Consider the following 15,666-nt stretch of genomic DNA (forward strand, 5'->3'; position numbering starts at 1 on the left):
GGGTGGCAGGTTACTGATAAATCAAGCTGGTGCTGAGCTGAAAACCTTCTCTCTATAGACCAGCCAAATGAAAGCTGGAAAAAGCTGTATTGCACGCAGCCCTATGGGAGACAGAAGACATCAGCAGTGAAAAACAGTGGACACTGGAAGCCTCAAGTTTGGCCAGACAGGCAAAATGACCGAACGGGTCCAATAGTGGCATGTCTGATCTGGGGGAAACCAACTGCTCTCTAACTAGACTAGAGGCCAGCTCTGTGGGAGGGAATACATGCCTAGTACTGGAAACCTAATCAAAAGCCTATGTCAGGGGAGGTCATGACCCTTAGGGTAGAAAGCCTGCTCTCGTATGGCAAATGCATATATTATTCTCATCAAACTGCTCTGAAAGCACTACACTTAATGTTCATATTCATATATTAATGCTACTCTCACTTCTGCTTAAGGAAGCTTCTCTTTTCAGATAGCAATGACCACTAGGATGAACCAAAAGGCAACATAGTACTGAGAAGAAGGGGTGGAGGAGGGCACAGCACTGAAACATCTCTACCACACCCTCCAAGGCTCAGGGTCCATTGTGGAAGAGGTGGCGAAAAGAATGTAAGAGCGAAATGAAGGATACCACTCCTTACAATGCAACTGTTCAGACAGAAATTGGCCTTGCTATTCATGACCTCACAATGCCTAGCAATACCTTCACAAGGCCCTCATAATAGAAGAAAAAGATGATGACATCAAAATAAAAGAGATTAACAAATGGACAGAGGGAGGGGATATGATGGAGAGTGGAGTTGTGAAGGGGAAAGTGGGAGAGAGGAGGGAATTATCATGATTTATTGTCTGTTAATATAGAAGTTGTCAATAAAAATATTTAAAAAAAAGAAGGCAGTAGCCAGGCATGGTGGTGCACACCTTTAGTCTCAGCACTTGGGAGGCAGAGGTAGGAGGATTGTTGTGAGTTACAGGCCATCCTGAGGTTCCAGGTCAGCCTGGGCTAGAATGAGACCCTACCTCAATAAATCAAAAAAAAAAAAAAAAAGTTTTTTTAAAAAGGATGTATAGAACTGGAGGAATGGCTTAGTGGTTAAGGCATTTGCTTACAAAGCCAAAGGACCCTGGTTCGATTCCTCAGGACCCACGTTAGCCAGATGCACAAAGGGGCACATGTGTCTGGAGTTTGTTTGCAGTAGCTAGAGGCCCTGGTGCACCCATTCTCTCTCTCTCTTTCATTTCTCTGTCAAATAAATAAATACAATGTTTTTTAAAAGGATATATATATGTGTGTATATATATATCCTTTATATATATGTATTTATATATTATATACTTATATATCCTTTATATATATGTATGTGTTTATATATTATACATTTTATATGTAATTTTCTAATCAATGATAAGCAGGAAGGTGTTTTTTTTTGTTTTTGTTTTTTTTTTTTGAGAAAGGGTGTCATTCAGCCCAGGCTAGCCTCAAACTCATCATGTAACTGAGGATGACCTTGAACTGGAAAACTGCCTCTAGCCACTGAAAAAAACTCCAGAAACATGCGCCACCTTGTGCATCTGGCTTACATGGGTACTGGGGAATCGAACTTAGATCTTTAGTCTTCACAAGCAAGTGCCTTAACCATTAAGCCATCTCTCCAGCTTGTATTTCATACATTTTCCCCCCTAAATGTGTACTCGTACTGGACATGGTGGCATACACTTTAATTAATTTATTTGAGAGAAAAAGAGAATGGACCTACCAGGGCCTTCAGCCCCTGCAAATGAACCCCAGATATATGCACCATCTTGTGCATCTAGCTTACATGGGTCCTGGGGGGGGGGGGTTTCTTTTGACTTTGTAGGCAAGTGCCTTAACAGCTAAGCCATCTGTCCAGCCCATTCCATACATTTTTAAGAGAAGCAGTAGTTTATATACTTATGATGATGATGTGGTTTGCACACAAATAGTCTGTCTAGACAATCTTCTAAGTGTATGCTTGAGAACATTACCCAACTCTCTGAGCCTTAGAGTTAGGATGATGATTATAATTTTTAGTCTATTATTGAAAGATAACCCATAGAATGCTCTTGACATAGTGTCTCATACATAGTAATTGCATGGTGAAAGTTAGCTATTGTAATTTATTTAAGAATAAATGTTTTGTGCTGTGGAATACTATAAAACTACTAAAAACACAGCTCCAGGTTAATGATACATAAAATGATTAAACCCAGTAGGAGGGTATAGTGGTTTGAATAGATGGCCCCCAATATATACAGTTTTCTGTTTGTAGTTTGCATCTGCAGCCACCTGGCTGGAGGCAATGTCACTGATCCACTGATCTTAAGGTATGGTGGTGGGTTTCAGATTTCAATCTAAACATATGCAAAGTGTGCCTCGCTGGAGTTCCTGAAGTATGCTGTAGTTTTTGGCTTGTACTTCTCTCTGCTTGGTCCTGTGTAGGCAGGCCAGCTTCTTCTGCCATTTATGGAACTTCCCCTGGATCTGTAGGCGTCAATAAATATCCCTTCCTCCATACTGTGCCTGGTCTGGAAGTTCATCTCAGTGAACCTAAAGCTGTCTGCTACAGAACTTGGGACCAGGAGTGGGGTGAGATGAACCTGACCATGTGGATATTGATCTTTTGGAACCTTTGTTTTAGAGAATAAGCATGGACTTGGTGCTTGCAACTGAAGATGCTGTCTGGAGTGCTAAGCCAAGTGTTATGGACTATTCTGATGAAAGTTTGAGAATGCTAAGTGCAGACAGTACCGAATTTCAAGGCCTGACTTAGGAGCTTTCTAAGGGGAAGAAAAGACTGTAGAGGACTTTGTTGGAACTGGGCTACTGGCATAAGGGCTGGCTGCGTCCTGTTGCCCAGGCCCAGAGAGTTTGATCAAGGTTAAATTTGTGGTGGACTGATGTGCTTGGCTAAAGATATTGGACTGAGAGATTTAAGATTTTAAGCTGGAAAACCTCAAGCAAGTTAAAATTACAGGCACTGAGATTGGTTTTAGGTTACTGAATCTGCTATTGTCAAACACATTAACAATTTTAAGGAAGATGGTCCAATTGCTTTACCATGGAAAAGATGCCTGAGGAAAGACTATCATAGAAATGCAAACACTTTTAGAAAGAGTTGACTGGAGAAGGAACCTTCTTTTCAAGGTTATGATTTATTTTGTCTATGAATTAAGAATATGGCTGCGTCCTGCACACCTGGTATTGGTTTCAGAAGCATGAAAAATGTGAGCAGTGGTCGTGAATTACACAGGGTTCCAGGAGCTGCTGCTGAGATGGGCATGAGGAGGGCCTGATGCCCTGAGAGGCTGAAAGAGCCTTTGGAAGATGGACCGTGGTTTACATGAAGACCTCAAGGTGTTTTGGATATACCAGGACTATGCAAGCACTACCATAGAGTGCACTGTTGGCCTGAGATGGAAGTGTTCCCTGGCTACTCTGCCCAGCTGGAGGGGCAGAATTGGAAAATCTGGAGACTGTCAGTCTTTGGTTGTACTGGACTTGAACTTCAGAAGTTTGATGTTTGTTTGCTGGTGGTTGAGTTTGCATTGTTTTAGTCTCTCCTTGCTATGCATTCATCATACCAGTTGAAAATGTTTACTCTGTACCTTTATATGTTGGAAGTATTTAGCTTGTTTGTTTTTACAGGACTTACTATCTTAAATTGGTCAAGTCTGTGGGATCCTTTGAAATTGAACTGAGTACAATTTACAATGTGTGATGATTATAAGTCTATTGGGAGCCAGGGGCAGAATGTGGTGGTTTGAATAGATGCCCCCCCAATATATAGTTTTTTATTGTTTGTGGTTTGCATCTGCAGCCACCTGGATGGAGGCAGTGTCACTGGGTAGATCTTAAGGTATGGTGGTGGGTTTCAGATTTCAATCTAAAGATAAGCAAAGTGTACCTAGCTGAAGTTCCTGAAGTGTGCTGTGGCTTTTGGCTTGTTCTTCTCTCTCTCTGCTTGGTTCTGTGTAGGCAGGCCAGCTTCTTCTGCCATTTATGGAGCTTCCCCTGGATCTGTAAGCTTCAATAAATATCCCTTCCTTCATCACTGTGCCTGGTCTGGAAGTTCATCTCAGTGAACCTGAAGCTGTCTGCTACAGAGGGAAAAGCAGGTTATAAATAATGTCTGAAGTTTGAACTTAGTTTTTTTCATTTGTGTGTGTATGTATATGTGCACATGTTTGTGTGTGGAGGTCAGAGAACAACTGTCAGTTTGGTTGTCATGTGTTCACCTCATTTGAGGCAGGGTTTCTCACTCTGGATTCTCACGCTGTTCTTTGGTGGGCTTGCCACAAGCTTTCAGGAAGTTCTCCTGTCTCTGCCTCCCATCTCACCACCAGTGGCCATTTGCTGGGATTTCAGAAGCTTGTTACTGTTTCCAGATTTTTTTTTTTAAGAGAGAGAGAGCAAACAAGAGAGATGGTGTATCAGGGCCTTAGCCACTGCAAATGAACTCCAGGCACGTGTGCCACCTTGTGCATCTGGTTTATGTGGAGTCTGGGGAGTCAAACCTGAGTCCTTCGGCTTCGCAGGCAAGCACCTTAACTGCTAAGCCATCTCTCCAGCCTGCTTCCAGCTTTTTACATGGGGTCTGGAGATTGAACTCAGGTGCTACAGCCTGGGCAGCAAACGCTTTATCTACTGAGTCATCTCTTCAGTCCCTGAAGTTAAAGTTTTTGTTAAGGGTGATTTGCTGTGTTTTCTCTTTGAGGCAGGGTCTCACTGTAACTTAATTTGACCAGTAACTCATTCTGTAGCTCCAGGCTGGCCTCAAAGTCACACTTTAGCTCCAGGCTAAACTCATAGTGATTCTCTCACCTCAGCCTCCTCAGTGCTGGGATTAAAGGAATGTACCACCACACTCAGCTATGACTTATTTTTACCATAATAACAAAAATATTTTCTTTGGAGAAAAAGATTTGTATTGATTACAGTTGGATATGAACTTGAAGATTTCTTAACCATAGTGCTGTGGGCCTTCTGAAATAGATATGAATGCTAATGACTAAGGAAAATGAGCAGAGCTGAGGACTGCTGTAGCTGTTTCAAAAGGTCTTTGGTGGATAATAATGCAATTTCCTAAATTAGTACATGTCCACAATCCCAAGACCTAATAGAAATTACATGCCAGACTGTAAGGAAATTTAATTTATTCAGCTTTTTTTTTTTTTGTTGTTTTCTCTAAAATTACCATTAATGGGAAAAGCCAAGTGTGTTTGATTTTGGACAGAGACTTAGATTCTTTCAACCCAGTGAATAGTCTGGACATAGTGAAGAGGCAACCATGGGACCAATGCTCCCTTTTAAGGAGGCACAGATTTTTCCGTCATTAAAGCCTACTTTTAAAGCCATAATCGGACATACTGATTCCTAAGAATTTGTGGAATAGCTAAAAGATAAAATTATTCATATTTCCACCAAAACAACCCTATTCTCAAGAATTAGGAGATGATTTTATTTCTGACTTCACTACTATAAATAGCTATGTGCTTTGGGTATCATATGAAAAGCAAATAGGCAAACAAACACACACACCAAAAGGATAGTTTATTAGTGTTCAGGGGAAAATACACAAAGCAGGCTGGAATGCTTGCTTTGGCTGCTCCACACATTTTCTTCCCTGTAGGAACATCATCAAGGAGAGCTGACTAGGGCCATCGAAGATGGTGACTGGGAAGGCCTGGTGAGCTCACCATCTAGGATGTGCCTGTGCTGGCACATAGTGGCTCACTGCCATTTCTAGGCAAGTTACTTCAGCTGATTTTATATCAGTTGCCACTTTATTGAGTGAGTGAGTGAGTGATACTTGGTCTTGCTACATAGGACAGGCTGGCCTGAAATTTGATATCCTTTTGCCAGCCAGCCTTTGGAATGCTGGGATTTCCTTGGCCACTCTTTATGTTCCTCTCCTGCTCAGCAGCAGAACTCTTGCCTATACCTAAGGGGACTAAAGGAATGCACTGGCATTCCTAATTCTGACCCTTTTTCCATGCTGCACTGTCCTCAGGAGCCTTTACCCCATGCCCAGAGATAGATTTCAGGGGAGCTGTCACCCTGTAAGCTCCTCAAAGGTGTCCAATCTACTAGCTCCACCAAGCTCAACCTGCTCAGTAGATCTCTGTCTCACTTTGTCACCACTCATGGATCAAATGGTACCTTCAGCCCTTAATTCTTCTTCTTCTCGCCTTCTTTACCTGAACATCATTCAGGGAGCACTGCTATGAAGTGAGCACTGCCCTATGCCATGGGCATCCAGAAAGGAATGAGGTACAGACCTCAACTGTTCAAAGCTGTGTAGGGAAAAGGGAGATTTGAAACTAATTGTGTAAACAAGCAGAGAGGCAGTGTTGGCACCATGGGATCTTAAGGGAGAAAGAGGAATGCTCTGGGAGTGACAAGAAACAGTTACATGGTAAAGGATCAAGAATGACCAAAACAACGTTAAAAAAGAAAAAATTTGAAGGATGTGTAGTTCTGATTTCAAAGATTACTAGAAAGTGATAATAAGCAAGACAGTGAAGCACTGGTGTAAGGACGGAGAGGGGTAAGGAGGATTACAAAGAGTCCACAGAGAAACCATAATCCTTTCTCCCTCTTTGTCCTCCTTTCTTCCTTACCTGTTATTATTTCTGCTGATTTTTGACAAAAGTGCCATGACCACTTGATGGGAAAAGAATCATCTTTTCAACAAATGGCTGTAAGAAAGCTACATACCAGGTCAGGGAGATAGCTCAGCAGTTAAATGCACTTGCTTACAAATCCTGAAGGAACCAGGTTCAATTCTCTAGTACAATGTAAAGCCAGATATGCAAAGTAGCACATGTATCTGCAATTCATTTGCAGGGGTAACAAGCCCTAGTGCACCCATACACACTCTCCCCCTCTGTTTGTAAATAAATAAGTAATTTTTAAAACTGGGTATCCATGTGCAAAAGAATGAGGTGAGTCCTTACCTCACACCATATGCAAAATTATTTCCAAATGGATTGAAGAGCTCAATTTAAGAGCTTAAGCTATAAAGCTCCTTAAAGAAAACACTGAGTAAGTTATTTAATTTTGGAGTAGATAATGTGACTTAGCTATGACTCCAAAGGTACAAGAACAACAATAAAAATGATAAATCAAACTTCAGCAGAACAAGAGGACAATACCCCAAAACTGAAAACATAACCCACAGAGTGTGAGAACATACCTACAAATCATATAGTTGTTCAAAACTATAAAAAGAAATTTTATCAATTGAGAGAATGAGGCAGTACCATCGATTGCTTGAGGCCGGCCTGGGCTACATAGCAAGATCAAGTCCAAAAAACTAATAGGAGGCCAGGCATGGCAGCACACACCTTTAATCCCAGAACTCACCGAGGAGGCAGAGGTAGGAGGATTGTCATAAATTTGAGGCTACTCTAAGGCTACATAGTAAATTCCAGGTCAGCCTGGGCTAGAGTGAGACCCTATCTCAAAAAACAAACACAAAAAAATTCTCCCCCTCCTTCCCCCAAAAAACAGGGCTGGAGAGGTGGCTTAGCAGTTAAAGTGCTTGCCTGCGAAGTCTTAGCACCTAGGTTTGATTTCCTAGCACCCATGTAAGCCAGATGCACAAGGTGGCACATGGATCTGGAGTTTGTTTGCGATGGCTAAAGGCCATGGGTGTCCTCTCTCTCTCTTTTTCTATCTACCTCTTTCTCTCTCTCTCAAATAAATAAATAAATATTTTTTAAAAAACTAATAAAAAGAAGAACTTTTTAACAATTCAACAATAGAAAGAAAACCCAATTTTACAATGAGCAGAGGCTTAACTGGCATTTCTTCAAAGAAGACATGCAGGTTGCCCGTAGTAGGCACCTGAAAAGATGTTGACTGGCAATTTACCTTAGTCGTCAGGGAAATACAGATTGAAGCCACAATGAGATACCTCTTCATAATCACAAGAATGGCTATAATTTTATACCTTTTATTTTATTTGTTTGAGAGAGAAAGAGGCAGAGAGAGAGGGAATGAAAACACCAGGGCCTCCAGCCACTGTAAACCAACTCAAGAAGTGTGCGCCACCTTGTGCATCTGGCTTACATGGGCCCTGGGGAATTAAACCTAGGTTTTTAGGTTTCACATCAAGCACCTTAACTGCTAAGTCATTTCTCTAGCCCAAGAATCGCTACAATTTTTAAAAATATATATTTTTTATTTATTTGAGACAAAGAGGCAGAGGGAGACAGAGAAAGAGAAAGAGAGGGAGAATGAGAATGGGCATGCCAGGGCATCCAGCCACTGCAAATTCCAGATGCATGTGCCCCCTTGTGCATCTGGCTTACATGGGTCCTGGGGAGTCGAACTGTGATCCTTTGGCTTTGCAGGCAAACACCTTAACTTCTTAGTCATCCCTCCAGCCTGCCTATAATTTTAATAGAAAGTATGTATTGGAGCCGTGCGTGGTGGCGCCCGCCTTTAATCCCAGCACTCGGGAGGCAGAGGTAGGAGGATCGCCGTGAGTTCAAGGCCACCCTGAGACTACAGAGTGAATTCCAGGTCAGCCTGGACCAGAGTGAGACCCTACCTCGAAAAAAAAAGAAAAAGAAAAAGAAAGTATGTGTTGGTAGAGAGGCGAACAAATTAAGAGTCCTCATACTATGCTGGTGGGAATATAAAATGGAACACTTTGGAAAATCATTTGGCAGTTTCTCAAAATGCTAACATAAGGTTATCATATAATTTAGCAGTGCTCCAAGGTATACACTGAAGCGAAAGGAAAACACACCCATACAAAAGCTTATATACAACTACTTCTATCATTACTCACAGTATATAGAAATAACTCCAATATCTACCAGCTGATGAATAGATATCAAAATATAGTATATCCACATGATGGGCTATTATTCAGCCATTAAAAAGAATAAAATAGAGGCTGAGTGTGTAGCTCAGTGGTACATACTTGGCACCTCCAAGGCCCTGGACATTTTACAAGAAAGGGATTAGTATCAGCAAATGGCATACAATGGACAAGCCTCGTAAACACTGCTAAGTGAAGGAGACCAGGCATGGAAAGTGATACACAATCCTATTTATGTGAAATGTTCAGAACAAGCAAATCTGTAGAAACAGAAAGATTAATGGTTGTCAGGGGATTGAGAAATGACTGCTAATAGACACTGGGATTCTTTTGTGGGGATGAAGGGGTTCTGGAATTAAACAGTGGTAGAGCTGCATGACCACTAAACAGTACATTTTAAAGGGGTGAATCGCATTATGTGAATTCAACCGCAACTGTAAAAAGAAGGACAGATATCTGAACTGGACCTCGAAGGGTGTGTTTGTGGGGCAGACAACAGTGGAAAGAGAATTCTAGGGACAAAGGATAGAGTGCGGGAAGGCAAAACCACAAGAAAGCAGTGTATACATGGGGAAGTGAAAAAGGCTCAGAGGCTGGAGTAGAGGGTATACACATAGGAAAAGCAAAAGTGAGCCAGCAGGTAGTGCTGAACAAATGAAAAAAGCTGTATATACCAACTAAAAGGAGCCTACAGTCTGCTGTGATCTTCCCTAGAAGGGCCTGACCACATCATCCACCTCCACTCATCTTGTCAAGGAAGCCTCCTCCTATGATCTCAATTCAACAGAAACTCTGTTACACTTTGGTAAGCACACGTCCCATTTCCCTCATTGTTCAGCAAACACAGCTAATTGTACCACTGGTTATTCCGGGCTTTCTCCTGAGTACAAACTCCCCAAGAACAGCCTTGTCCAAGCACAGAGCACTGTGTGGACTTCATAAGATACTTAATGAGGTTGTCAATTTTGACAAAGCTGACTTTCTTATTCACAAACTGTTGCTTATATTGTAACCTGTCTGGAATGGTCTCCTAATTACAAATCATTCAAGTACATGTACCACGTCCTACAACACTGTTCATTGCTCATATTGTCCTGAATATTGAATTCTGCATTTTTCTCAAAGTACTAATTTTTCTCATGGTTCATATTACAGTTATCTGGGAATTCATCTCACATCTCCTGCTCCCCATTTATTAGAACTTAAATGCCTGGGGATAATGGCTGAGCCCTGGAGCCTTACAACACCCAGCACTGTGTTAAGGTACAGTCTGAGTTGGACTGTTTAACCAACAGTAAAAAATATGAAATCAGAGACAAAAACGGTATTATTACAAAAGTTTTTAAAAAAAATCCTAGAAGAAACTACATGGAACACGATGCAGGCACAAAGAGCAGAGGGTGTATGTTGAATCAATTTACCAATGGCATGTTTATTTCCATCACATGGATTTCATTTTGTTAGCACTCCAGAAGACCCAGACAAAAAGATGGCCTCCCAGCTGCTGTGTTCCCATGTCTGTAGTTTTCTATGATATAAACAAAAGATTCTGGAGTTATGGTTAATACTTGCTGGTGTGGATCTGGGGAAGAAATGGATGGGGTTAGGAGAAGCTTGAAAGAAATCTACTTAATGAACTGACAGTTCATATAAGCAACACCTGGAGTGCTAAACCCGGTACAAGTGTTATTTTACTGGAAAAAAAAAAAAATTCCAGCCTTCCTTTTGTCAATGTGAAAATTCCTTCGCCAGCTGCACCACAGGCTGCAGTGTGTGGCAGTGCAGGATGGATGGCAGCTGGGACAGATCAGGTTCAAGATGCATGGGACATTCGCCACAGCTAGGAAATCATCAGAGCTACAGAAGGGATCCTCACAGCTATGTGCCCTTGAGAAAATGGATTGGCCTCCCTGCTTATGGTGTGCTACTGGGAACACTGGAAATTCCAACCAGCTTTCAATGGATAAAGAATCATCCCTTTGAATAGGAACTTTGTGTCACTATGTGAGTTCTGGCTTCACTCTTTAAACCCTAAAGTCTACTTTGGTTTTAATCTTATTTTTGTTAACTATTTATAATATACTGTAAATCTGTAGGAACCACAGAAAAAAATTCAGACTAGAAGTCTGCTTACACAGCCCTGAGACACACCATTCCTCCTGACAAGAGGGCAAGAATTAACACTTACTGAGCACTTATATGACTGGCACCACTAGGCACCTGCTTCATGGTCCAGTTTCACATTCTGGAAGGCAGGCAGTCCACCACATTTCACATATGGAGGAGGCAAGGGGCCTGACAGGTTTGGTTATTTGCTCAGTATTCTCAAAGGAAAATCAAGAAGAGTTAAGTCTATCTGACTCCAAAGTCAGACACTTCCTGCTGCCTTCTGCCACAAGTGCTGCCTAGTATGCCCCAGACAAGTTTCCTCAAAAATTTGCAATAATACTGTAAGATCCATGGCTCTAGTTTAGTAGGCACCAGTACATTTTGTCTGTAAAGAGTCAAAATAAATATTTTTCTATGTGGGCTATGAGGTCTTCATTGTAATTACTTAATTATACAGTTATAGCATAAATATAGCTATAGATTGCACATACATGTGAACATAATTATGCTTTGATAAAACTTTATTTATGGGCCAGAGAGATGGCTCAGGAGTTAAAACCACTCACTTGCAAAGACTTACTGCTCTGGTTCAATTCTTCAGTACCCATATAAAGCCAGATACACAAAGTTGCACATGCCTCTGGAGTTCATTTGCAGAGGCAAAGGGTCCTGATGCACCCGTTCTCCCTTTCTCACTCTCCTTGCAAATAAATTAAAAAAAAATTTTTTTTTAATTCTTTATTTGAGCCAAGTGAGGTGGCACATGCCTTTATTCCCAGTACTTGGGAGGCAGGGGTAGAAGGATTGCTGTGAGTTCAAGGCCACCCAGAGACTACACAGTCAATTCCAGGTAAGCCTGGACTAGAGTAAGACCCTACCTCGAAAAACTAAAAAAAATAAAAAAATCCTGTTTTACAAAAGCAGGTAGTAGGCCACATTTGGCTCACAGGCTATAGTTTTTCAACTCCTTCTCTACAAGGTTAATTGAACTGAAAAGTTAACAAAGGGGCTGGGTATAGTGGAGCATGCCTTTAATCCCAGCACTCGGGAGGCAGAGGTAGGAGGATCACGGCCACCCTGAGACGACACAGTGAATTCCAGGTCAGCCTGGGCTAGAGTGAGACCCTACCTCGAAAAACCAAAAAAAAAAAAAAAAAGTTAACAAAGAGGCTGGAGGGACGGCTTAGCAGTTAAGATGTTGCCATGAAAGGCAAAGGACCCAGGTTTGATTCTCCAGGACCCATGTAAGCCAGATGCACAAGGTGGCTCATGCACCTGGAGTTCATAAGGCCCTAGCGTGCCCATCTCTCTCTCTGAAAAAAATAAAGTTAATTAAAAAAAATGAGATATAGAGTTTGAGGCCAGCATGAGTTATGTAGTGAACTCTGTATTTTTTACAAAAGAAAAAAAGCAGTTAACAAAGAATTGTCTAATTTTAACTTAATCAACAAGCTTGAGAATCTTCAGTGTGGTCTATATACTTAAGGAATTTACATTCTTATTTTTGTGGGGATGTGGTCCTTTCTTTTTTCCCCTCACCCCATCCTATCCCTCCCTTCCCCTGTGGTCCTTTTTGAAACAGGTTCTCACTACGTAGCTCAGGCTGGTCTTGAATTTGAAATCATCCTGCCTCAGCCTCTGAAGTGCTAGGGTTACAGGCATGAATCACCACACACAGAAAGAATTTATATTGTTTTGGGAACAAAAGGCATAGACACATAAAATCCAAAAATAGCAACAGGAGGTAGCTGATGGAGGATGGCTGATAAGCCACCAAGTTATTAAAACCAGAGTCTACCATCTGATCAAATAATCTAGCACTGGCACCAGAACTTGGAAAGTCAGAAAAACCAATCAGTGGGCAAGAATGAAGAATGAGTCAGAAATGACTGATTCAGAGCTAACAAACATACTCCGGCGAGACCATTTTAAGGTCTCCAACATGTGTCAGATGCTGATCAAAAACCACATCTCCTTCAGACTCATCAAACACACTGGCTCCCCACCTCACTTTCAAAGGACCAGCAAGAGCTTGAGCTGCACAGTAAAGTGAGCGCTTTGGGAACTTGGGAGTGTGTGTGTGGAGGGGGGGTAGGGGTAGGGGTGTCTTTCCAGTCCCCTCTCAGCTGACACAGAACACAGAAGTGTCTGAGCACACCGCAGTCAAGGGAGAAACCGAGTCCGTCATTCTAGGTAATCTGGTAAGAAGACAGTTCCTAAGACCTTACCTTGCTCATGGCGGTCAGGGCAGGATCACAGGCTGCATCCAGATCCTGAACCAACAACTGGATGCTGCTGGAGATAACCCTGCAAATCAAGTATGGCTGTGGTCACTACTCCAAAAAGTGACTGGATGACTGACAGCCCCTACCAAGCATTTCTGGCACCCGTGTAAATTTAGACTCATCATTTCACGACCAAAGCTCAAGTTTCAATTAATATGGGAGAAGCTAAGCCAGGCATGGTGGCGCATGCCTTTAATCCCAGCACTCGGGAGGCAGAGGTAGGAGGACTGCCGTGAGTTAGAGGCCACACTGAGACTCTATAGTGAATTCCAGGTCAGCCTAGGCTATAGTGAGACCCGACCTCGAAAAACAACACATACACACAAAAAATGGGGAAGCTCTTTCTTCACATCCTGATCTTATTCCAGTCTGTTCCCACCTAGTTAGGATCCAAACTTCAAGGTCACACCCCCAACAGCCACGCCCACACCCTCATCAAGTTCTCCTTGAAAAGTACCTGTTTTATAAAAGCATTTAAGACAGAAGCAAAGGAGAAGGAGGCAGAGGAGGAAAAAGAAGAAATGGGTTTAGGGCTGGGGAGATGGCTCAGTGGTTAAAGGCACTTGCTTGCAAAACCTGCCAGCCTGAGTTCAGTTCCCCAGTATCCACATAAACCCAGATGCAAAAAGTGGTAAATGCATCTGGCATTTGTTTGCAGTGTTAGCAAGAGTTGGCACACACACACACACACACACTGCTTGCTTGCAAAGCCTACAGGCCCAGATCCAATTCCCCAGTATCCACATAAATCCAGATGCATAGAATGGCGCATGCATCTGGAGTTTGTTTACAGCAGCAGAAGGCCCTGGCATGCCACTTCTCTATGTTTCTCTGTCTCTCTGCTTGCAAATAAATAAATTTAAAATAAATAGGATTTTTTATTTAAAAAAAAAGAAATTGGGGCTGGAGAGATGGCTTAGCGGTTAAGCGCTGGCCTGTGAAGCCTAAGGACCCTGGTTCGAGGCTCAATTCCCCAGGACCCATGTTAGCCAGATGCACAAGGGGGCGCATGCATCTGGAAATTGTCTGCAGTGGCTGGAAACCCTGGCGCGCCCATTCTCTCTCTCCCTCTGCCTCTTTCTCTGTCTGTCACTATCAAATAAATAAATAAAAGTAAACCAAAAAAATTTGAAAAAAAAAAAAAAAAGAAATTGGGCCGGGCATGATGGCGCACGCCTTTAATCCCAGCACTCTGGAGGCAGAGGTAGGAGGATCGCCATGAGTTCAAGGCCACCCTGAGACTCGATAGTGAATTCCAGGTCAGTCTGGGCCAGAGTGAGACCCTACCTCAAAAAACAAAAAAAAAAAAAAAAAAAAAAAGAAATTGGTAGAAATGAATGGATTTTACTTTTTACTTAGTAAGTGGTGAGTGAAGAATCTAGCCATCTGTTTTCTAAAACAAAGGAGGTGGGCCTGGTGGGGCAGGTAGGGGGCCAGGAACCCAACCTTCCAGCAGGGATGGTCAAAAGGGGATTTCTTTGTTATTCTAGCACCTGGACAGCAATGATGAAGCCCCGCCCTGCAGTGTGAGTACAGCACAGGCATGGCAGGTGGAACAGGTGGTAGATAGCACCTCCCTATCCCTCCCTTTCTTCCTAGTAGCTGAAGGAGGCCTGGAAAAACTCTCAGGTTCTTAGGAATAAATGACAGATGCTGCCCCACAAAGGAGAAGGGCTAGACCACAAGCAAACACAGCTAAGGTACATACGTGCTGAAAGTGTCCATTTCTCCTGTGAGGTTAATTCGCTCAGTCAGACTTACATCAACTTTTTCTTTGAGTTTTTCTTCTAGCTTTAAGAAATAGGAACATGTTTAATGATCATTCAACAGAGTACAATAATAACATTTTCTAAGTTTAATGAATCAGACACAATTCTAGACACTGCACTGAATTTTCATAATCATATGAGGAAGATTCTATTATTATCCTCATTTTATAAATGAGAAATTAGAGTAAACTACCCAAGGAGTAGTAAGGCACAGGTTCTTGCTACAGTCTGCTTCCTGGTTCACCACACATGAGGAATCTCTGTGCCAGGCTCCCTCTGCCATGAAAACCCATGCCTTCTCTGTTGAAATGGACTGCAATGAACCTTTCCTCCCTCAAGTTATTCCTGGCAGGTATTTTAGCACAGCAAAAAGAAAAATAACTCATACAGCCTTGGTTTTAAGATAGTCCTTGCCTGCCTCATGAACTTCAGACTTGCCCACCAGCATTTTTACTGGGAGTGGTAATAAAGTCACTTAACAAATTTGCTCAGTGTTACTATTTGCCACCACCTTACTGAGGTGTTGGATGTCTCCAGTGGCACATCAAAGAAATAGTCTCCACTTTCGTTACCCTTCAGCTTAGCACAGAGCCTCAGAGAGGAGTGCATGTGGCCAGGAACTAGAAACAGCTGAAAGCACCCCTGGGAACTGATTACTCT

At 42.3% G+C, this 15,666-nt stretch overlaps 1 protein-coding gene across 1 annotated transcript in view; it reads right to left on the reverse strand.

Annotated features, from left to right (window-relative positions):
- Vps53 (VPS53 subunit of GARP complex) overlaps window positions 1–15,666 on the reverse strand; it is a 192,304-nt gene that overhangs the window by 35,750 nt on the left and 140,888 nt on the right. The window contains exons 16-17 of the mRNA XM_045158762.1: window positions 14,946–15,028; window positions 13,181–13,259 (exon numbers count right to left, since the gene is read on the reverse strand). Of these exons, the coding sequence (XP_045014697.1) occupies window positions 13,181–13,259; window positions 14,946–15,028 (162 nt within the window). The remainder of the gene's footprint in view (window positions 1–13,180; window positions 13,260–14,945; window positions 15,029–15,666) is intronic.

The sequence above is a fragment of the Jaculus jaculus genome, chromosome 9, assembly GCF_020740685.1.
Source record: "Jaculus jaculus isolate mJacJac1 chromosome 9, mJacJac1.mat.Y.cur, whole genome shotgun sequence".
NCBI lineage: Eukaryota > Metazoa > Chordata > Mammalia > Rodentia > Dipodidae > Jaculus > Jaculus jaculus.